Source organism: Lynx rufus, unplaced genomic scaffold (assembly GCF_022079265.1).
Source record: "Lynx rufus isolate CCGP_SWC_20201006 ecotype Redwood Valley unplaced genomic scaffold, mLynRuf1.p SCAF_2, whole genome shotgun sequence".
Classification (NCBI taxonomy): domain Eukaryota; kingdom Metazoa; phylum Chordata; class Mammalia; order Carnivora; family Felidae; genus Lynx; species Lynx rufus.
The window spans coordinates 89,816,940-89,842,514 of record NW_025814834.1 but is presented as its reverse complement, the minus strand read 5'-3'; the positions used below and the strand labels follow the sequence as shown (position 1 = coordinate 89,842,514).

At 34.9% G+C, this 25,575-nt stretch overlaps 1 protein-coding gene across 1 annotated transcript in view; it reads right to left on the bottom strand.

Moving 5' to 3' along the window:
* Positions 1-25,575, bottom strand: part of LRP1B (LDL receptor related protein 1B) — a 1,918,909-nt gene that overhangs the window by 617,849 nt on the left and 1,275,485 nt on the right. The window contains exon 28 of the mRNA XM_047084146.1: positions 681-812. Coding sequence (XP_046940102.1) covers positions 681-812 — 132 coding nt within the window. The remainder of the gene's footprint in view (positions 1-680; positions 813-25,575) is intronic.

Here is a 25,575-nt window from a genome sequence, read left to right as displayed (position 1 = left end):
GCTATGATTATATAAAATTAATTAAATCGACATGTACCTAAATTCCTAAGTGAAGATTTTGTGAGTATATTCTTTTCTGTCCTTAAAGGTAATTGCTCTGCAAATAAAAATTACTTAAAAGTAAAATAAAACAGAAAAACTCCAGTCTGATTTCATTCACAAATTTCATTATCATTTTTTTCTAGTTTAAATGTGCTGTTTAAATATGTTTTAGGAATACTTCAAAGTTACCCATTTTACTTCACTTCTCACCCCTTCAAGTCGATAATCCCCTATAAAATGATGTGAAAATAACTTTAGAAGAGCAGGAAGAGATTAAAGCTATTGAGTACCTCTTTGTTACATGGGTTACCTACATCATCACTTTCTGAAAATGCGCTTTCACTTACAAATCTCCCTGTTTTGTAGAGATAAATTCTGCTAACACACTAAATCAGAAAGTGGCAAGAAAAAAAATGAATAAGGTAATAAATAGCAAAGTGCAGTATATCACATATTTAAAGAATTTGTCAGTCTTCCCCAAAGTAGATGAATCATCAATAGAGTCTGGAAATAGCACTACCTCAAATGTTTTTAAGGACATTAAAATATCTTTTGGCTCACTTTGAGGAAAATCTTAATGTTAATACAATTTGAGAGAATTCAATTTAAATTTTAGATGAGAACTCCAAGAAATTTACCATAGCAGGTCTTCTTGTCTGAGGAAAGCTTCATCAAGTGGGGGCACGCACAAGCAGCACTCCTATTATGATTGATCAGACACATGTGAGAGCAGGGGCCTTTGCCGTCATTAGCTGCACAGGGATTGGTAGCTGTAATTACACAGTGAAATATTAACAGTGAAAAAGAAAAAATATATATCTATTAGGGAACCTCTGAGGTTGACAAGGGTTATTCACTTAATGATTCAAAGTGAAGTTCCTATATAGCACCCATTACTGCGGTGATTAATATGACAATAACAGACAATCATATGTAGCAATTACATTAATAAAAACATTTTTCCCCTTCAAAGATAACAACTAAGTTAATTCCCTCAATTTTCTGTAAGTTGAAGTGTATGAATCCTATTGCCTTAGAAGCAAAGAGTTTTTTAAGGATTTTGTCTGAGAAAAAACAAAACAAAACAAAACAAAACAGGAATAATGATTCAATTTAGTTTATAATAAACTAAAGTAAACCATAATCCAGGAATTGGGTGCATCAATGGATGTTTTTATTTTCCTAACCTACCATATAGATCCCATTCTTGCCTTAGCACAGCACTCTTACTGTTTCCCTAGGAAACTGTTGTTGTTATATATATATCCTTTCTTCAAGCCATACCCTTTTTATAAAATCAGAGGCCTAAGTGAAGAAATGTTGATCTTCCTTCATTATTAAGACATCGACTTCTTCTTTTTTTTTTTTTTTGCTACTAACAGATTGAAGTTTCTTCCACATACACAGATTAGCTAAACTCTATTGTATAAGTTATAGTATATTCAAATATAGGATGGAATATTAAATTTTATAGTTCAATATCACTGTCTTATTCTTTTTGTGTTTCTTGTCCTGGCATTATGCCTTTTGAATATGATTTTAATCTCAGTTGATCAATAACTCTTCTTTTAAATCTTATTTTTGTAAACCATATCTAGTAGAATAAGGATACTAAATTAAAGACAGAAAAGTGTTACAACTTCTGATCCCAACTACTGATTCAAACATCTGATTCAAACTATTTTATATTCCTAACAAGTGGACCTACGGTCCAGAGTTCTTTTAAAGCACAAAGAATAAAAATCAATGCATTATAATAAAACTGTACAGGATATGAGAAATTAACTGTACTTGATACACAATGTGACTTGTGTCAATATTTACCAGCCTCCCTAAGGTAATGAAAATAATCTATGTCTTTGAATTTGATTAAAAATAAATAAATAGGCTGCCTGGGTGGCTCAGTCAGTTAGGCATCTGACTCTTGGTATGGGTTCAGGTCATAATCTCACAGTTTGTGTGTTTAAGCCCTACATTGGCTCTGTGTTGACAATGCAGAGCCTGCTTGAGATTTTCTCTCTGCCCCTCCCCTACTATCTCTTTCTGTCTCTCTCTCAAAATAAATAAATAAACTTTAAAAGCAAGCAAACAAATAAAATAAATGGAAATGAAAGACACAGAAATATTTTCCTAAGAAAATCAATTAAGGAGAGATTTTAAGATGGTGGCATAAAGGCATCCTGAACTCACCAACTTCCATGAACACAACAAATCTACAGCCATATATAGAACAACTCCCTATGAAAAGGACCTGAAAGCTAGCCAAACAGCACCTCCATAGCAAAGAATAAAAGGGCCACACTGAGACAGGTAGGAGACAGAGAGACATGGTTTCAGAAGAAATCACACCCCAGGCACTGCAAACCACAGTCAGGAGGGATCTCATTTATAGAACTTGTCCCTGAAAAGTGAGTAGTTTGTGTCCCACACCAGGCAACACAACCGTTGGCAACTGCATTGAAGAGATGAGCCCCTAACACAGTTGTCTTACTTCCATAGGTTTACTTCCAGGAAAATCATAGTGCTATAGGGAATGGAAAATCCACTCTTAAATGGCTGACACACAAACCCACTCACCCTGGAACCAGCATTAAAGCAACAGTTTGAAGCTTTTAGATCATATGAAAGGAAGCTTATTTGTTAATCTTAAACCCTCTGTCAGAGAGGCAGTGATATGATGAGACCCTCTCTAAGGACAGAGATTCTCGCAGGTGCCATTTTGCATTTTCCTTCTGCCTTATTGTTGCTAGAACTAGCAGGTGCCATTGTTGCAATCCCTCTCACCTCTTCACCCCTCACTGCTAGCTCAGTCAGATTACACTGATCCCACACACCATAGCCACAGCCCACCCGCCCAGACCTAGCTGATCAGCCAAACATTCTACCCCCATGTACTGTAGCCACCGACTGTCTCACCACAGCTGGCAGGTATGTACAGCCCTCACAGGAGACAGCACTTGAGAATCTGGTTTTGTGGATAGGGGTTACATTTCTGGGCCTCATGGGTATGAAACATTTGGAGAACAGACAATGACAGGCTACCAGCCACAGGACACTGCATAAATAGTAGACTGAAACACTCCCTCAGGATTTGTGTGAAAAAGGCCTATTTTCTTGTTCTGTAGCTTCAGTCTGAACATATCCAGAGATCAGAGGTGACCCTGGGAACCTAAATAGAGAAACACCACACTAGTGCTCACTCTTTTCCTACTCACACCTTAGTGATATCTCCCAAAGAAGAGATTATGCATATATCTAAAGCCATAATTTTTACAACTGTTGCCCAGATCCCCCAAGTTTGAAAGTCAGTGTGGTTTATGATTATGAACCCATAAGACTATATTTACACGCCTTAAAAGCTGCTGCCTGAGGATCTGGCTTACAATTAGTCTGAGAGTATGCACTAAGATTCCTCCCTTTAGAACACTGACAGGTCTTGGCACACCCTCAACAACTGGGACCTCTGAAGAATGACTTAGGCTACTTAAATAATCACAAAGGTCTGAGAAACAACCAACAGGGAAAAAAAATAGTTTGAACCTTAAGTTTATCTACTATGCAAGTTCACTCCTTTAAGACTAAGGAAGACAGAAATTTTACCCCATACAAAACAAATAAACAAACCAAAAACAAAAACAAAAACAAAAAACAAAAAACAAAAACCCAAAACACACAAACAAACAAAAAAAGAAACAGGATCAAGCAAAATGAGGAGACAGAGGAATATGTCCCAAATAAAAGAATAAGACAAAACCCCAGAAGAAGATCTTAATGTAGCAGAGGTAAATAATCTACCAGATAAGAGTTCAAAGTAATGTTCATAAAGATGTTCACTGAACTCTGGAGAATGGATGAACATAGTTAGAAAGGGATAGAAAAATAACACAGTACCAAAGGCAGTCACAGACATTATAAAACAATAAAATAGCTGAAATAAAAAACACACTAGAGGAGTTCAACATAAAACTAGATTAAGTACAAGAATGGATAAGCAACCTAGAAGACTAGGCAGTGGAAATGACCCAATCAGTCGAGGAAAAAGGAAAATAATAATAATAAATAATAATAATAATAAAAGTGAAGATAGGTTAAGGGACCTGTTCAACAACACCAAACAGAATAACATATTCATTATAGGGGTCCTAGAAGGAGAAGAGAGAGAGAAGAGTAGTAGTTAGTTTATTTAAATTAATAATGACTGATCAAAACAGTAAGGTACTGGCACAAGAACAGACACATAGATCAATAGAACAGAATAGAAAACCCAGAAATGAACCCAAAATTATTTGGTCAACTAATCTTTGACAAAGCAGCAAAGAATATCCAATGGGGAAAAAGACAGTCTCTTCAACAAATATTGGAAAATATGGACAACAACATGTAAAAGAATGAAACTGGACCACTTTCTTACAACATACACAAAAATAAATTCAAAATAGATGAAAGACCTAAATGTGAAACAGGAAACCACCAAAATTCTAGAGGAGAACACAGGCAGTAACCTGTTTGACATTGGCCATCGCAACTTCTTGCTACATATGTCTCCTGAGGCAAGGGAAACAAAAGCAAAAATAAACTATTGGGACTTCATCAAGATAAAAAAGCTTCTGTGCAGTGAAAAAAACAATCAACAAAACAAAAAGGCAACCTTTGGAAAGGAAGAAGATATTTGCAAATGACATATCTGACAAAAGGGTAGCATGCAAAATATATAAAGAATTTATAAAAGCCAACATCCAAAAAGAAATAATCCACTTAAAAATGGGCAGTAAACATGAACAGATATTTTTCCAGTGAAGATATACAGATGGCTAAGAGACACATGAAAAGATGCTCAACATCACTGATCACCAGGGTAATACAAATCAAAACTACAGTGAAATATCACCTCACACCCGTCAGAATGGCTAGAATCAACAACACAAGAAACAACAGGTATTGGCAAGGATGTGAAGATAGGGAAACTCTCTTGAACTATTGGTGGGAATGCAAACTGGTGCAGCTATTGTGGAAAACAGTATGGAGGCTCCTCAAAAAGTTAAAAATAAAACTACTCTACAACCCAGCAATTGCACAACTAGATATTTACTCAAAGGATACAAAACTACTGATTAGAAGGGATACGTGCACCTCAAGATTTATAGCAGCATTGTCAAAAACAGCCAAATTATGGAAAGAACTGAAATGTCCATTGACTGATAAATGAATAAAGAAAATAATATATATATATATATATATATATACACACACACACACACACACACACACACACACAATGGGATGTTACTGAGGCATAAAAAGAATGAAATCTTGTCATTTACGATGACATGGTTGGAGCTAGAGAGTATGATGCTAAGTGAAATTCAGTCAGAGAAAGATAAATACCATATGATTTCACTCATGTCAAATTTAAGAAACAAAACAGATGAACATGGGGGTGGGGGGGAAAGGAAGTAAACCAGAAAACAGACTCTCAACTATAGAGAACAAACTGAGGATTACTGGAGGGGAGATGGGTGGTGGGATGAACTGAATGTGTGATGGGTAATGAGGAGGGCACTTGTTGTGGTGAGTGCTGGATATTGCATGTAAGTGATGAATAGTTAGATTCTACACTTGAAACTAATATTGTACTGTATGTTAACTAACTGGAATATAAATAAAAACTTGACAAAAAAAAGGAAATGATAGTTGAAAACTTTCTAATATGTGGGAAAAATAGGCATCAGGAATCCTGTTCCAGGAAGCACAAAGAGTTCCACATAAAATAAACACAAAGGGATCCAAACCAAGATACATTATAATTAAAATGTCCAAAGTTAAAGATGAAGAGAGAATCTCAAAAGCATCAAGAGAAGAACAAATTCTTACATATACTGGAATCTTAAGATTATCAGCATATTTGTTAGCAGAAAGTTTATAGGCCACAAGGGAGTGGGATGACATGTTCAGAGTACTAAAAGGAAAAACAAACAAACAACATTCCAACCAAAAATACTTTACCTGGCAAGGTTCTTATTTGGAATTGAAAGAGAAATAGAGTTTTTTAGACAAGCAAAAAGTAAAAAAAAAAAAAAAAAAAAAAAAAATTTCATCACCAACAAACTGGTCTTACAAAAAATGTTGAAGAGATTTCTCTAAGCTAAAAAGAAGAGGGAATAACTAGTAACAACAAAACATATAAGAGTAAAAGTCTCATTGGTAAATATAAATATATAGTAAAGGCAAAGGCTTCACCACTTATAAAGCTAATATGAAGTTTAAAATACAAAAGTAGTAAAATTAACTATAGCTACAATAGTTAAGGTATACACACAATGAAAATATGTGAAATATGATATTAAAAATAGAACACATGGTAGAGAAGGGAAATAAAAATGTTACTTTAGAATGTGTCAAACTTAAGATGCTATCAACTTAAAACAAACTGTATATATGTGTGTATATCTATCTATTTATCTATCAATCCATCTATCCATCTACCCATGGTATTATGTGTGGACCTCACAGTAATCACAAATCAACAACAGTCTATAGTAGACACACAAAAGAAATGTGAAAGGAATTTAAATATAACACTAAATAAAATCACCAAACCACAAGTGAAGAGAGCAAATGAAGAAAAAAGGAACAGAGACAAATTATAAAAATGGCCAGAAAACAATCAACAAAGTGAGACTATGAGAGTATGGCAATAAGTACAACAAAGAGTATGGCAATAAGTACATACGTATCAATAATTCTTTAAATGTAAATGGAGTAATTCTCCAATCAAAAGACACAAAGTGGATGAATGGAAACAAACAAACACAAACAAAAAGCAAAACATGGGTCTTGCTTGCAAGAGTCTCACTTCAGATCTAAGGACACACAGAGACTAAAAGTGAAGGGGGTGGTGCCTGAGTGGCTCAGTCGGTTAAGTGTCCAACTCTTGATTGTGGCTCAGGTCATGATCTCAACATGGTGGCATCCAGCCCTGTGTCAGAAGCCTGCTTGGGATTCTCTCTCTCTCCCTCCCTCCCTCCCTCTCTCTCTCTGTCCCTCCCTTGCACATGCTCATGCTCACATGTACTCTCTTCTGTCTCTCAACAATAAACATTAAAAAATTAAAAAAAATAAAAGTGAAGGGATAAAAAAGATGCAAATGGAAAGTTAAAAAAAAGCTTGTATAGGTTATACTTATATCAGACAAAATAAACTTTAAATAAATTATACAAAAGACAAGGGCATAACATGGTCAGTCCAACACGAACATATAATATTTGTAAATGTTCACCCAACAAAGGAGTACTTAAATACATGAAGCAAATATTAATAGTCAAAAGAGAGAAACTTACAGCAATACAGTAATAGTAGAGAACTTTAATATGCCACTTATATCAATATATAGATGTCCAGACATAAAATTGATAAGGAGACATTACCCTTAAATGACACATTAGACCAGCTAGACTCAGATATATACAGAACATTCCATTTAAAAGCAGCAGACACATATATCAAAGGAACAGAGTACAAGGCCAAGAAATAAACCTATACATATATGTTTAATTCATATATGACAAAGAAGTCAAAGATACACAATAGGAAAAGGACTGTTTGCAATGAATGGTATTGGGAAAAGTGGACAGCCACAAACCAAATAATGAAACTGGACCACTATCTTAACCATACACAAAAATTAACTCAAAATTGACTAAAGACTTGAATGTAAGGTCTGAAGCCCTTCAGAAGCCATAAAATTCAGAAGCCAATTTTATGAAGCCATAAAATTTCTGGAATAAAACATAGATGGTAAGCTCCTTGACATTAGTTTTAATAATGTTTCTTTGGATCTGACTCTGAAGGCATGGAAACAAAAGCAAAAATAAACAAATGGAACTACATTAAGTCTAAAAACTTCTACACAGCAAAGGAAATCATCAACAAAGCAAAAGGCAAGGTGCTAAATGGAAGAACATATGTGCACATCATATATACGGAGTTAATATCCAAATTACATAAAGAACTCATATAATTCAACACCTAGAGGCGAAACAATCTCATTAAAAATGGACAGAAGATCTAAATAGACATTTTTCCAAAGATGACATAGAGGTGGCTGACAGGCACATGAAAAGATTTTCAGTATCATTAGTTATCAGGGAAATGCAAATCAAAGCCATAATGAGAATGTCATCTCAGATCTGTTAAAATGGCTTTTGTCAAAGAGACAAGAAATAACATCTGTTGGAGAGGATGTGAAGAAAAGAGAATATCCGGACATTTTTGGTGGCAATGTAAATTGGTGACACCACTATAAAAACTCAAATGGAGATTCCTCAAAATATTAAAAACACAATTAACATGATTCATCAATTCCACTTCTGAGTATTTACCCAAAGAATACAAAAACACTAATTTGAGGAGATATATGTACCCTGTATCACTGCAGCATTATTTATAGTAACCAAGAAATGGAAACAATCTAAGTGTCAATCAATGGATGTACTGATAAAAAAGATATGATTACAGATATATATAGATGATATAGATAGATACAGATATAATAGATATTAGATATAGATATAGATACATATGAGGGAATACTACTCAGCTATAGAAAAGGATATCTCCATTTGTGACAACATGGATGGACCTTTAGGGTATTATGCTAAGTGAAATAAGTCAGATAAAGAAGGACAAATGCCGTATTATTTCACTTATATATGTAAAAATAAAACAAATTAACCAATGAAAACAAAAATAAACTCATAGAGAACATGCTGATTATCAGAAGGGATGGAGGTTGAGGAGGTTGGCAAAATGGGTGACAGGTCTCAATTGTAATGTGATAAATGATCACTAGACTTATAGTGGTGATTGCTTTGTAGTGTATACAAATACAGAATTATAATATACAGCTCAAACTCCTACAATATATACTCATTTTACCTCAATTAAAAAAAATAATAAAAAATAAAAACTATTAGAAAAGCATGGAAGCATGCATCTAAATATTCCTTAGGAGTCCAAGTCCCTCTAACACACGGAGTAAGTGCCGCATATTTTGTTTTCTTCCTTTTAAAATTCATGTATTATGGTTAGATTATGATTATAAAGAATTGTAGATTAGAGAAGCAAGAGAGCAGATGTGAGCAGAACAGGAACCAGAATGAAGAGGCCTTGTTTGAGAATCATTAAATACCTAGCGTCAGGGTAACTTAGCTGTAGTAGTAAGAGAAAAATCCAAGTTTTCAACACTTAAGACAAAGAACAGAGGATGAGGAAAAAGAAGAAAAACGGAAAAAAAAATAAAGAGGAGTAAAGGGAGAAAGAGGAAGGAGGAGAAAATTTTTGTTTAAAAATTGACATAGGCAATGTTATTCCTCTCAAAGAAATTAAAAGCATAATCCAAGACAGCTCAATGATAGGTACTTGGATTTCACTTTGAACACCACTATTTTTGGCCCAGAATCATATTAGCTCTTCTCAACATCCATAATTGTGATAAAATATTTTTAAAAGCAAAACCAAAATACTTTCTGTATGCACAATAACGTAAAAAATTGGTTTTGTAGCCCATATGTATTAATGATAGCACTGTAATGTAATATTCACAATCTTTTCTGCTTTCACAGTGTGCAAAATCCAAATGACTTTTTATTTTCAATTTTTAATATTTTCTCACTTTGAAATAACAGTGTTAAACATTTTTAGTTCCTAACCATGCAATCGAACAGATACCAAATTACCATATTAAGGAATTTGATTCACAATACTCACATTTTAATATAAAGCAGGTATTAGCAAATGGTGACCCCAGAGTCAAATATAATCTACTGCTTGTTTTTGTAAGTAAATTTTTATTATAACATACCCATGCTCATTAGCTTACACATTGTCTATGGCTGCTTTCACACTACAACAGCAGAGTTGGGCAGTTTCAGCAGAGATCATATGGCCCACAAAGCCCTAAAATATTAATTATCTGGCTCTTTACAAAAAAGGTTTGCCAATACTTGGTATAAAGCAATTAACTATTTTATAAGAAATGCTATTGCAGAATCCAATTATCAATACAGAGGTTGTAAACGGCTACAGAACCAAGGCTATCTCATTTATTTCTATGCAGGAGATGGGAAAAGCTGACCAGTGAATGGAATGCTGTAAGCAATCTTAACAGATGAAATGCAAATACAACTGTGCAGAAAGAGAGTACTGGAAGTTCATATTACCTAAACTCAATTGGACCAAAGAATCTTAGAGATACATGAAACACCCATCTGTATATTTATGCATTGAATAAATATTTATGAAACACCTAGTTATTCTGCCTACTTTTAAAAAGCTTGGATATAATAGTAGACAAACATAGTTCCTGTAAGGGATTTAAGAGTCTGTACTCTAACCATGTACACCATTCCCTGCAATTCCATGGTGTGTGGCTCGTTTTAGGTTCTCTCCATTTCTCTCTTAGGTTGCTACACTAACTTTCTAAGTAATCTCTTGATTTCTGGTTTCTCCCCAATGCATATATTAATTTTCTGAAACACAGACTTAATCATATAGCTGTCTTGCTAAAAAATATTAGATGGCTTCCCACTGTCTTACTCACAAAGTCTCAATCTTACCTCCTACCATTTCTCCCATGATACTTTTGGTGCTGGCTAGGGTTTACCTTCTGCTTTCTAACTTCCAGGTGTTTTTTCTTGTTTGTTTTGTTTTATTCTGATCCATTCTGTTTATTTTTGTTCAAGATGTCATCAGCCTTCCAAACTCACAAAACTTTTAATTACAAAGCATTTTTTTCCACTTCTTTTTCATTAACATATTACGTATTATTTCAGTTCCCTAATATGTGAGTCCTTCTTTCCATTTTTACCTTTCTTATTCCAACACAAAGTTTTATTTTGTCACCTTTGCACGACCCCTATGGCAGCCTTGTATCTGGTACTCTGCAGCACTGCTCAGAATATTCCAACCTCTTCTTTTTCTTCTGCACACATATTATGCACATGCTCAAATCAATTCTTCATTGTTGTCTGAATATCTATATCTTGCCCTTTGCCACTTCCACATGGTGTCCTTCTCCCATGGAATTTCATTACCAATATTTTAACCTGCCCTCATCAATCAGCCTAAGTCCTTTTTCTTTCACAGAATAGTTTCTAATGAAGGTAGCTAGTGCTGATGTCTTCCATTAATGAACATTAGTTTTAATTATTGCCTATACAAGGCATTAAGCAATTTATTATTTACTGTCCTACTTTCTAATTATCTGTGACCTATATTGATACATTTTATGTCTGTATGTGCTGGTAAATACTGGTAAATCAAAGATTAGGATTTTCTTTTCCTTTTTCTTTTTTTTTTCTGTAAAATGCCAGATAGTAAATATTTTCACTTTTGTAGGACTTATGCCCTTCATAGTAACTATCCTACTTTGCTATTGTAGCACAAAGGCAAGCATAAACAATATGTGAGTCAAAAGGTTTACTTGTGCTCAAATAAAATTTTATTTACAAAAGAGGCAGGAAGGTGAATTTAGTCTGAGGGCCTTAATTTGTCAATCTCTGAGTGTGAGTATCAGTGTCATGATGGCAGGAACTATGACACATGTATAATATATTGTTTGTACATATGACTTATATACATAACATTTTTTCTTGTAAAATTTCTCTGGTATCTATTACTGTGTTATACTTAAGGACATTTGGATTCATATGCATGCTCATGCTCAGTGTAGGTGGGATATGTTCTAAAGAGTCAGGAATCTAAATATTTGGAAAGTGAGTTAATCTTCTAAAGCACATCATAGCTGTAGGTAAAGAGACTAAATAATGCATAATTACAATATTTTATAGGAGAACCAAATGTTAATTATGCAATCACATAAGACTGATGTGTGCTCTGTGAAGAAAACAATATCATTAAAAATAATTTCATATTTCATGCAAACCATGTTTAATTGTAGCCCATTTCTCACCAGCAAAAAATAAACCCTTTAAACCCAAGCAATTATTTTATCCATTAAATTCAAATAAAATGTATGCAAATGTTGGTGCAATATAAAATATGTATGATTTTTATTTATTTAATAAAACTCTGCTCAAGGCAGAATGCCAGAATACAATTTGTTAGGTAAGAGAAATATTTTTCTCCCTTTCATGTAGCCATTTTTATAGTAACTAATATTCATTCTGCTAATAAACTTTATTGGTACAAAATAATTACTAATATAATAAGATAATTTATCTGTATTATAATTTTCCTTTTAGAAACTAATTTAATATTTTTAAAGAGAGGAATTTTCAAAAGGATGTTACAATTAAACACTAATCCCAAATTCTATTTTCCTTTTGACAAATACCTTGAAATTATAATTTTAACATTTGAAGTTGAAGAACTGGAATTAATTGCTTATTCAAAACACACATATAACAAAATATGTGCAAAATATTATTGCTTTAATATCACCAGATCCCAGAAATACTAGGTATGAAGGGGCTACTTTCATCAACCTTATCATAGTTTATGGATTAATTTTATACTGTACTCTATTTTTATGAAGTAAATAAAATGTCTAAAAGAATCTTATCTGATCTTTTATAAACATCTGTATTTCAATGGGAAAAATTCTAAAAGCCACAAATACTATTTCCATTTATTTGTGCATAGTGCTTTGTAAAAGGGTGAAAACAAACATGTCATATAATGTTATATTTAGTGGTAATATATATCTTAAAATACCAAAGAACTTTCAGTTATTCTAAAGAAATGACTTCAGGTGTCTTTCTGATATTTTAATTTGCTTGCTACTCATTGTGCCTGCTGTATGATTTGAAAGAACAGGCATCAAGTTTCTAGCTTTATGATGATTTTATAATTATAAAAAGCTTTCTTATTTAAAACAGTGGTTTTCAACCAGTGGTGGGGAATATATGGAGACATTTGTGGTTGATTAGAGATAGTATTGGCACACTAGTAGCCAGAAATGCTAATAAATGTCCTGCAATGCAAAAGGAAAGCCCCTCCCCTCCTCCAAACTAAGAATTATCTGGTTAAAAATGTGAACAATGTAGAGGCTCAAAAGTCCTGATCTTGGAGTAGAACCATGGATTCAGCGATTAGTGGATTTGAATGGAGGGCTCTAAATCACTTGGGTTTGCATGACTTAGGCAAGTACATCAAATAGTGTACCAAGGCAGAAAGAATTCTGATGATTCCTTTTTTTACTAATATTTTCTATTGCTGCAAGGTAGATTGCATATTTCCAAACTAGCAATTTATGAAGTGGCTAAACTTACTACCTGCATATAAATTCTTTTGCAGTTTAGTTGTTTGATATTTCCATTATATTTTGCCAAAGAAATAATGATAAAAACGGTAATTTAGTTTTTCAGATAAACCAACCAATCCCATTAATTTATAATATGCTTTTAAGATAACACAGAAGGATTCATTACAAAACTAAATTGGGTGCTAGTCTGTCTAACTCTTCTTGGAAGCAGAGGTCTATGTATTACAGGAAGAAGGTATAAGAGGAGAACGTGAGTTCCATTTTGTCTTTTTATATCAATAGTTAGAATGAGGTAGCAACATGTCTTTGGCATGTTTCAACGCTCACTTTTCTTCTTCATTGTTCATTTCTTCTCTCTCTTCTACCAGGCTCTCAGTACTGTATGAAGTTCTAAGCTCCTCATTATGGAAGCCTCACAGGTTTACTCAAATCTCAAAAATTCCTCCTTGCTCTGATATCACATGCCATTCACTTCACCTCAGTCAGAAACCTCATCTCTTCAAAGCTGCTATCAACTACAAGTAAAAGTGAAAGCATTTTGATTTAACTATTTCACACCAGCTTACCATTCTTAGAATATTAGCATTTTATTATTTTTTATGTATTATTTTATTTATTTGTTTGTTTGTTTATTTATTTATTTATTTTTAATTTTTTTTTAAACATTTATTTATTTTTGAGACAGAGAGAGACAGAGCATGAATGGGGGAGGGTCAGAGAGAGAGGGAGACACAGAATCTGAAACAGGCTCCAGGCTCTGAGAGGTCAGCACAGAGCCCGACGCGGGGCTCGAACTCACGGACCACGAGATCATGACCTGAGCCGAAGTCGGATGCTTAACCAACTGAGCCACCCAGGCGCCCCTATTTATATTTTAGAGAGAGAGAAAGAGAGAAAGTGCAAGTGAGGGAGAGGGAGAGAGGGAGAGAGAGAGAGAATCTTAAGCAGGCTCTGGCTGAGTGGGGCTCGATCCCCTGATCCTGGAAACATGAAGCTAGCCAAAATCAAGAGTCAGATTCCCAACCAACTGAGCCACCCAGGCATCTGAAACATTAACATTTTAAAATAGGGCTCATGCAAAATAAAATATCCTTTACTGATAGCACATAAAATTTTGAAATAAAGAGATACTATAAAACAGCAGGAGAAATAATATGTTTTTAACACTGTCAATGATATGTAGGATGGAGTGTATCCATACACACATATATATGTGTATATATACATCTATATACATATACATCTATAGAAATACATGGAGAAAGAGAAATTTGACTTTTATGACAGGTAGTTAGATCTTGATATGGTAAACTGTGGAATTAGATGATTTAAACAATTTGCAAATATTTGAGATTCATCTCCATGTTGGAACATGGTTTCAAGAGTATTTCTTTTTTTTTTCTCAAACCTTTTTATTAACAAGATAAATGTTGGTTATGATTAAATATATTTAGAGGCCCAAATGGAATCCCTCCTTCTTTCAGTTTCATAAGTGAAATTTTGTCCCCTGAAGGAGCAATATTACTAGTATTCTTAGAATATAGAATCTTTTCTTAAGTAAGATAAGCTAATTTTCTTACAATGTGGTCAATAAAAGTTTTATTTTCTCTAGATACATTTTCTTGAAGTGATAGTAGGTACTTAGATCATTTCAATGTTAAAACTACTCTTTGAGAAATAGCCCACAGTTCTTATATTGCCACATAACATAATAGGCAAGTGAGATAAAAATTGATAGAAAGAGTAAGGTTCCAAAATGGAATAATTTATTTTTATCACGATATAAAGCATTTTATAAGCATTATTTCCTTTTCTCTTATTAGGCAGTTTTGTTTATAAAAATAAATTGCCCCCATTTTATAGAAGAGTAAACTTAATTTTTAATACGGTAAAAAAAAAACACTTTAAAATCACAGAACTATTAAGAGGGATATAGGTTTCAGATTTTAGAGTTTGAGCCTCCAACTATTATACATACTCCTTCTCTAAATGAACCAATTGACTTAGATTCATTCATTCTCTTAACTACTCATAGATATTTTACAAAGCAGGCATGTGGGATGGATACTGCCTTGGAGTATAATTTTTATAAATACATTTAATGTACTTGTTGTAACTGAATAAACTCCTCATGTCTCATTCATGTCTCTGGGTTTTGATTTTTCTAAGGGATATTGTCATTAATGTATTATATAAGATAGTTTGCACATTTGACAGACACTATGGGTTTCAAGAACAAAATTGAAAAGGATGATTGAGCCAGAAGCCTGTCTTTGAAAGTAAAATAAAGTGGTTTCTACTGAACAGTACTATTTATATCAACAAATATATATATATATAAATATATATAAAAATATATATATATATATATATATATATATATATATATATATATAGTCCCCATTGAACTGAGATCTTTTCAGAAAGAGAAAAGTTTCTTCAGACTGGGAAAACATCTCGTAATCGGTAAAAGTCTAATATACAAAGTACTTGCAACACTCTATATTTAAAGTGACAATCATGTATGAATTCTTTCAAGAACAGATTCCAAACATAGCAACTAAAGAAATACAGAAGAAAGCCACCACCACAACCAAGACCACCACCACCATCAGAGTAGTGGAATCGTTCTTGATTCATGAAAAAACTGAACTACTCTGAGTATTAAACACAACTGAAGTTGTGATTAAGAAAAGACCTTTGAGCTGAGAGAGGACACAGAACGATGGCCAACATGCTGGATGGGAGAAGGTTTATATACAAAAGAAGAAAGGTATAATTTCTCCAGGTTTATAAACAACTCCTCTTCTAATGGGAGGGGAGAGATGGTGATGTGTAAAACAAAGTAACTAAGGGAATTGTGTGTCTATCTATCTATCATCTATCTATCTTTTTTTTTTTAATTTTTTTTTAACGTTTATTTTTTATTTTTGAGACAGAGAGAGACAGAGCATGAACGGGGGAGGGGCAGAGAGAGAGGGAGACACAGAACTGGAAGCAGGCTCCAGGCTCTGAGCCATCAGCCCAGAGCCTGACGCGGGGCTCGAACTCACGGACCGCGAGATCGTGACCTGGCTGAAGTCGGACGCTTAACCGACTGCGCCACCCAGGCGCCCCGATCATCTATCTATCTTATTATCTATTATTTATCTATCATTTACTTAACAACATTTATACAGTGCTAAGTATTTGTCAGATATCTTGTAAGTGCTTTAAAAAGAAACTAATGCAGAGGCACCTGGGTGGCCCAGTTGGTTAAATGTCCAACTCTTGACTTCAGCTCAGGTCAAAATCTCACATTTGTGAGTTTGAGCCCTGTATCCTCCTCTGTGTTGATGGTGCAGAGCCTGCTTGGGATTCTGTCTCCCTCTCTCTCTGCCCCTCCCCCACTTGCTCTTTGTCTCTCTCTCTTAAAAAAAAAAAAAAAAAAAGAAAAGAAAAGAAACTAACACACTTAATCTTTTCAATGATTGCATTTTGCAAATAAAAAGATAGGATAGATAATGGTCATACAGACAGGATAGGAAAAAATTAGAATGTGAACCCAAACAGTCTGGCTCTAGAGTTGGCTCTAGAGTTTTCCTCTTAATTACAAGCATCTTCTAAGCTAATTGTTATGACACTTGTTTTTTTTTTTCTTTGCATTTACATTGTGCGACTTAATAACATAGCCCTTTGTTTAATAAATTATATTTATTTTTAGTAAAAAGGCTTGAATATTTATAATAATGCCTAACCTCAGACATAGTTGTGATCACTAGGATACAGGCAAACAGCTCCACTGAAATTGTTCTAAATTAAATTATGGCCGACTGTCCTCCAAATTACTAAATCCAATGAATACACTTATGTCTTTATCTTTCTTGACTTCTCCATGAGAAGTGGCCACTGTCACTCTGTCATCTTGAAACTTGTCTTAGTGGTTTTTTTTTTGTTTTGTTTTGTTTTTTCGTTTTTGTTTTTTGTTTCTTTTGACTGTTATCTCTTTGTTTCTGGTCACCTCCTCAGCATTCTGCCTTGCCTTCTTCTTTAGTGTTCGCTTTCTTCAAGGCTCTGTCCTTGCCCTCTTCTCATTTTCTGTAAGATTCTTGGGAAATCTCATTTATCTTTTTGTCTTCAACCTAAAATTAAATGAATACCGAAGCTCTAGTTCTTGCTTAAACTCTCCTTGCCTTATAGCCCTGAATATTCCATCATGTCCCAGAGGTACCTCAAATTGAGTGTATCAAAAGCTTATTTTTTTAGTTTATCCTTTATTTTTTTTTTTTTAAATTTTTTTTTCAACGTTTATTTATTTTTGGGACAGAGAGAGACAGAGCATGAACGGGGGAGGGGCAGAGAGAGAGGGAGACACAGAATCGGAAACAGGCTCCAGGCTCTGAGCCATCAGCCCAGAGCCTGACATGGGGCTCGAACTCACGGACCGCGAGATCGTGACCTGGCTGAAGTCGGACGCTTAACCGACTGCGCCACCCAGGCGCCCCTAGTTTATCCTTTAAACCAGGTGTCAGTAGACTTTGGCCTGCAGGCTAATACTGTAGGGCAAAAAAAAAAAAAAAAAAAAAAAAGAATAATATTCTATAACATGAAAAGTATATGAAATTCAAATTTGGTGTCTATAAATAAAGTTTTATTGAAACATAGCTACAACAGTTCATTTTCCATGTGATTACTTTCACACACAGCTAAGTTGAATAGCTGCAACAGAGACCATATGGCCTGTAAAGCCTAAAACGCTTACTATCAGGTCTTTCACAGAAGTTTGTGGACTCCTCCCTTAACTCAATCCCATGGACTCTAGGTCATATCTTGATCATAAAGCCAATTACAGAAACTAGAGAAAACAACCATCTCAAATTCTTCCTTTTCTTCCCAATCTCCCCCACTCCACAACTTCTATCACCATTTTTATTGATTTTGCCTCTAAGCATATCTCAACCATACCATTCTCTCTGTTCTTATGACCATCATCCCAGATTTTGCATCACCTAAGCTCTGGATCTACTGAAGTAGCCCACTCACCAGTGCTACCTGCAGTGCTGTCTCTCTGCAATCTATCCCCCGCACAGATGAAATCGTGTTTCTAGCACCCAAATCTGCTCTTCTCACTCCGTTGACCAAACAAATAAAAATGATTTTCTCCTTCACTTAAGACTCTAAAGTGGTTCTTTAGGCAACATCACCATCCCCTGGGAATTTGTTAAAAATGCAAAATCTGGGGGCGCCTGGGTGGCTCAGTCGGTTGGTTAAGCGTCCGACTTCGGCTCAGGTCATGATCTCGCAGTCCGTGAGTTCGAGCCCCGCGTCGGGCTCTGTGCTGACCTCTCAGAGCCTGGAGCCTGTTTCAGATTCTGTGTCTCCCTCTCTCTGACCCTCCCCCATTCATGCTCTGTCTCTCTGTCTCAAAAATAAATAAACATTAAAAAAAAAAAATAAAAAAAAATAAAAAAATAAAAAAAATAAAAAAATAAAAAATGCAAAATCTGAAGCCACACTTCAGGCCTACTGAATCTAAAGCTCTTGAGCGCAGCCCAGTAATCTGTGTTTTAGTGACCTCTGTAGGTAATTTGGATGTACATTCAAGTCTGAAATCATTCAAACTAGCTATCCTAGAGGATAAAAATTAAAATTCCTTGAACACGCCATTTAAATACCAACATGGTCTGATCCCTGCCCAATCTTGTTTTCCATTTATTTCCTCCTTACCTCTAGCTGCTTCGACTTACAAATGAGGAAATGAGATCCCAGAAGTGAATTATTTTGCCTCAGCTAGACAAGCCTAGTTAGTGAGAGACAGAGCAATGGGTTGAACTAGACTAACCCAAGGTCTTTTTAGGAACACACCCTACTGCCCTTTAAAATCTATTTGCTATACTCTTACATTCAAACTCAATCCATGATAACAGTTATTTTATTGATCCTAGTTTTTAATTTAGTTTGTTCCCCTTCTAGACTATAAACTCCAAGAAGGTAAGAATTAGTCTGTCCCACTTAAAAGGCAATAAGACGACTCTCTACTGCCATCTGGTGACATAAAATAACAATTCCAAGGAGAATCTCAAACCGGAACTTCCTGTAGAGCAGAGTGGTTAAGGCAAGAGCTCTGAGGTCACTTTCCTTGAAGTCAGATAACTGGGCAAACACCTTCTGGCTATAGACCTTGAGGAAATAACTTAGTATTTATCTTCCTTAGGTTCCTTATCTATAAAACGATGTTGCTAACACCTTCCTCATACAATTGGAATGAAAATTAGCAAGTGTCAGGTGCTAACATTATAATTAATAACATTATAAAGGACTTTGCTATATAGTGGACACAAATAAATAAGTGGCAATCTTCTACTCAAATATTGTATAATGTAGTGGGTAAATAAAACAGAGTTAGGAAAATATTATATAACCATACAAGCTCTAAGTGCTAAAGGAGTTCTTGTGGTGTTAAGCATGAACATGAAGGAGGTGAAATCTGAATTGTGTAAAGATTCATAATGGTTATATGGCTTTGAAGTGAGAAGCCTCTCAGAAGGAGAATGTTTCTTGCAAATCTTTGTGCAGATTGAAAGTAATGCCTGTAAAGGACTAATAAAAAGGCAATATAAGTGCATACCTTCCTTATTATTACAAAGTCAGGATGATGATATAATTTTAATTTAATGCTTAATCATACAAGCCCAGATCTCATTATCCAAACAAAACTAACATATTTCTCAAAAATAGTTTATCATAAATTTTGTTGTTGCTGTTGGTTTTTAATGCACTCAAAATTTATCCAATTAATAGCTGTGCTTTACTGATAAAAATGTATTTAAATTAGATGGCTTCATAAATGTTTATTATTCATTTTTACCTTAAAGGGAAATCTATGATGGTGTTCTTGTGTAACAAATATTATAAAAGTAACAAATATATTTATTTATATGAGCTCTCTATGCTAAGAAAACTACCATCTCCCATGTATTTATTCAGTAGGTTGGACGTTAAGTATCAACTACATGCTATCAATTGCCAATACACAACATATATAGAAAATAGAGAATTTAGGGGCGCTTGGATGGCTCAGTGGGTTGAGCGTCCGACTTCAGCTTAGGTCGTGATCTCACAGTTCACGCGTTCCAGACCTGCATAGGGCTGTGTGCTGACAGCTCAGAGTCTGGAGCCTGCTTTGGGTTCTGTGTCTCCCTCTCTCTCTCTCTGACCCTCCCCCCGCTTGCGTTCTCTCTCTTTCTTTCTTTCAAAAATAAATGGATAAAACTTTAAAAAAATAGAAAATTTAGGTTAAGTGTCTAGTTGTCAGCCCAATCAATGGAAAGGGGCATATAGGGATGAAATGTGACTATCCCAACCAGTGTGAAACTACAGTACATGTTATGTAACATTCTTATTCCAAATTTCCCAATATTTTATTTTCATATTTCTGTCCTCGGTTCCTACAGTATCTATCAGCATAAAACTACTCTGTGTCCTTACTTTAAACTTTCTTGCTTTGCTTTTTTGGCATAGGAGATGTCATATGCACTCTCATGTTCATTGCAGCACTTTATAGTAGCAAACACATGGGAACAATCTAGGTGCCTATCAATGGATGAATGGATAAAGAACATTTATATATTTCAAAATATTTCGTCATGAAAAAGGAAGGAAATCTTGTCATCTGCAGCAACATGTATGGACCTTGAGGGCATTATGCTAAGAGAAATAAGTCAAACAGAGAAACACGAATGCCATATGATCTCACTTACATGTAAAATCTTAAAACAAAACAACAACAGCAACAAAACACTGAACGTATAAATACAGAGAACAAATTGCTGGTTTCCAAAAGGAAAAGGTGGGGTTTGGGTGAAATGGATGAAGAGAGTCAAAAGGTACAAACTTCTAGTTGTAAAATAAATAAGCCATGGCAATGTAATGTACAGTGTGGGTGATCACAGTTAATAATACTCTATTAAGGGGCGCCTGGGTGGCTCAGTCGGTTAAGCGGCAGACGCTTAATTTCGGCTCAGGTCATGATCTCACAGTTCACAAGTTCGAGCCCCACATCGAGTTCTGCACTGACAGTGTGGAGTCTGCTTCTGATTCTCTCTCTCCCCTCTTTCTCTGTCACTAACCTACTCACACTCTCTTTCAAAATAAATAAAAGTCCTTTATAAAAAAATAATACTAAGTATTATTTGAAAGTATTTGAAAGTTGCCGAGAGTAGATTCAAAAAATAAAGAAAAACTATAAAACAAAGACTATGGGTTAATTTTCATTAGGGTTTAGTGATACATTTTGGAAGGGCTTATGTTCATCTATCAGTTTCTGGCAACTAAAAGACCATATGACTTGCTAATGACAGCAACAAACCCCAAAGTTATTAAGTAAAGATACATATTTATGTATAGAAACATGCATTAAAATGATCAATGACAGTGGGGTGTCTGGGTGGCTCAGTCAATTAAGCCTCTGACTTTGGCTCAGGTCATGATCTCACAGTTTGTGAGTTCAAGCCCGCATAGGTGTCTCTGCTATCAGCATACAGAGTTGGCTTGGATCCTCTGTCCCCTCTCTCAGTGCCCTTCTCCCAGTTGTGTGTGTGCTCTCTCTCTCTCAAACATAAACATTTTTTAAAAATTAGATTTAATATACCCACTATTGCTCCTTTATATTGCATACGTTTGAGCTTTGATTGTTTCTTCTTCATCCCAAATAACAACAACATTAGAAACCAAAGGTTCTAAAATACATTTTCCTTTTGAAAAGTTTTACTTTTGTGTTCAATAACCAACTTGGAAATTTATGCACAAGATGAATGTATGAAAACTGGTATTAAAACATTCATTAACTTCCTACTTGGAGGATTAGATAATTTCAAAGACTATTTGTAACCTTTATTTCTTTAATTTTTGAAAGATATATTTCAATTTTATAGCACTGAATGTCATGTATTTTTAAAATTTATTATTTTCCGTGAACTTTACATTATTATTCACCAGAAAACAGGGTGCTATTATTATTTTACTTGTATTAACACTGAACCTTTGCCACCATTTTTACTGCAACTCTATCCTTGGTAATAGTCAATATATTCGTACATCTTTTTTTTATTTTTTCCCATAGCAGTGGAAGTGTTACTTCACTGAAGCAGATAAACAGGATGGATAATGATTGTTATATGCTCAGTGATCCTTATAATGGGGAAAAGTAGAATGCTCTCTGATCATTCTCAAAATTGGAAACTGAATTTCAATTAGGAAATAGCAAGGTCTCGTTATAGGTGACATTCTCTAAAAGTATATAAAGACTAGAATATCTGCCCTGAATTCTGTATGTTAAATCAGATCCATAAAGTAAAAACTTCTTTATTTTCTGCAAATTGGAGAAGTCTTATATAAATCATGTTTCAAGTTAAGTGAAAACGTCACTTGGTGCCTGGGTGGCTGTCAGTTGTGCATCTGACTCTTGATTTCATCTCAGATCATGATCTCAGGGGTGGGATTGAGTTCTGCCTTGGGCTCCACACTGAGTGTGGAGCCTGCTTAAGATTCTCTCCCTCCCTCCCTCCCTCTCTCTCTCTCTCTCTCTCTCTCTCTCTCTCTGTCTCTCTCAAAAGAAATTTAAAAAATGATGTTGGGGCACCTGGGTGGCTCTGTCAGTTAAGTGTCCAACTTCGGCTCAGGTCATGATCTCATAGTTCATGGGTTCAAGCCTGACGTCGGGCTCTGTGCTGACAGCTCAGAGCCTGGAACTTACTTTGGATTCTGCGTCTCCCTCTCTCTGCCCCTCCCTCACTTTGCGCTCTGTCTCTCTCTGTGTCTCTCAAAAAAATAAAAATAAAAACATTAAAAAAATTATGTCAAAAAAATCTCCCCACCAACAAATGGATTACAGCAATCTCTCCTTATCCAGGAAGGATACATCCCAAATAGATGCCTGAAATTATTGATGTTACCAAGTCCTATATATACTATGTTTTTTTCCTATGCACACATACCTATGATATATATCTATGATAAATCTAATTTAATAATTAGACACAGCAATCGATTGACAATAAATAGAAAAATTATAATATCATACTGTCATAAAATTTATGTGAACGTGGTATTTCTCTGTCTCAAAATACCATATTGTACTCACCCTTGTGCTTGTGATGTTATGAAATGATAAAACACCTACGTGATGGATGAAGTGAGGTGAATGACATAGGCATTGTAACATAGTGTTAGGCTGTCATTGATCTTCTAATGATAGTTTAGAAGGAGGATATTCTGCTTTTAGACCAGAGGTGATCAGGGAGAGTGAAACCATGGCAGAGTGTGGGGAGGGAACTACTGTACTTCGTTTCGGTTCCTTTCTATATATATGAAAACGTCAGAAAAGCTAGAAAGTATCATTTTACTTTCCATTCTATAAATTTTCTAGGGCTCATGTCAATGTGGGCAAATTAGACAGTTAGTAAATGAAATACATTGATCCTATTTTGAGGAGGGGAATGATGTAATACATAAAACCAGGCCGTTTTTCACGGTCCAATTCATTTAAATTACTCTAAACATAAAAACTACAGCTCCTAAAAAATGCCAAAGTCTGGGTCACAAAAACATAGAAGTACATATTTTGCTTTCATAAAAATTAAAACCAATTCTGCATTTGTCATCAACATTGTATGTTGATGACTTGATACTCTTTCATGCTGAAGGAAGTATTCAGAAAAGAAAATTTTTTTATCGTATTGTATTAGTGTCACATTGTTGGCCAGAATCATGATTTCCTGCTTTATTTCAATTTAGTTAAATCAAATGCCTATTAAGCACAAAAGTGACTAAGCTCTATTGTCTCCTCTTAATGTCCCCATGTCATGCAGGTTTGTAGGATGAAAAGGGTAGAGGGATTAAGGATGATAGAAAAGGTTTAACATGATTGCTCATTTAGTACATGGTATGTAGAAACTCCCACAGACAAAGAAGGATCTGTTATATAAGAAAACTGAGACTGAGAAACTGAAAGTGTCTGGGACCAAAACTAGATTCAATAAGACTATGTCAGAGACAGGGCACAGAAAATTTTACAGATGAGGAAGTTTTGGTAGAAGAAATAGTATCAAGAGAGAATGAAGGCCAACTATTGAAGAAAGAAAAAGGATAGCTAAGGAATTTACAGACCAGAAAGGTGAGTAGTTTTAGTCATAACCAGGTGAAGATAAATAACATAAATCTAAAATAAGGATTGAAGTGAAGTCTGTAAGACCAGAAATGCTAACAAAGTGGAAGATCTGTCTACTCTACACTGAAAGAGGGAGACAAGGGGAAAATGTATCCTCCAGTAAAGAGCTGTCATCTGAACATAACATGCTCAAGTAAAAATCTACTAATGATAAGAAAACACTGTTTGCTTTGGAATGAGATTCTTTTGGTTAAGACACACATTATAAAAGGGAAGACTCCATCAAGAGGTATAAAAGGATCAGCTGACATTACACTGGATGGCCATAGTAGCCCAGAAAAAAAAAAAAAAAAAAAAAAAAAGGAAGAAAACTGTTCAGACTTGATATTAAGAACATTTGGCAAGGATTGAGTGGAAGAAATGAAATCCCAAAGCCAAGATGGAGATTACTATTGAACCAAAATGTGGAGTGTATGGGGAGAGGTAGCACATATGTTCATGTGAACTCAGTTCTCTTAAGATGGAAAAGCTCAGGGGCGCCTGGGTGGCGCAGTCGGTTAAGCGTCCGACTTCAGCCAGGTCACGATCTCATGGTCCATGAGTTCGAGCCCCGCGTCAGGCTCTGGGCTGATGGCTCGGAGCCTGGAGCCTGTTTCCCATTCTGTGTCTCCCTCTCTCTCTGCCCCTCCCCCGTTCATTCTCTGTCTCTGTCTGTCCCAAAAATAAATAAAAACGTTGGAAAAAAAAAAAGATGGAAAAGCTCAAGCAGATGCTTCATTCTCTCTTCCACACCACTCCTTCTCCTCCCAACATACTTCACAGGCAACATTTGAAGGCAAACATCAATGTGTCCTTTCTGATCCTAGTCTGGTGATAGATTCTCAATATAAAGACCTTTTACAACTTTCCACAGTATTTTTTATAGATACAAGCAGTGACTAAAAATGTGAGGACGTTGTATAAAACCTTTAATTTCTAAGATTTCTTTACTGCTATATGAAAAAAAGGGAAAGAAAAAAATATTCTGAACTAATTAAAACAAAGGCTGGAACTACTTATACCATATACATAAAATATTAATAACTTATAGAACTGATTTTGCACT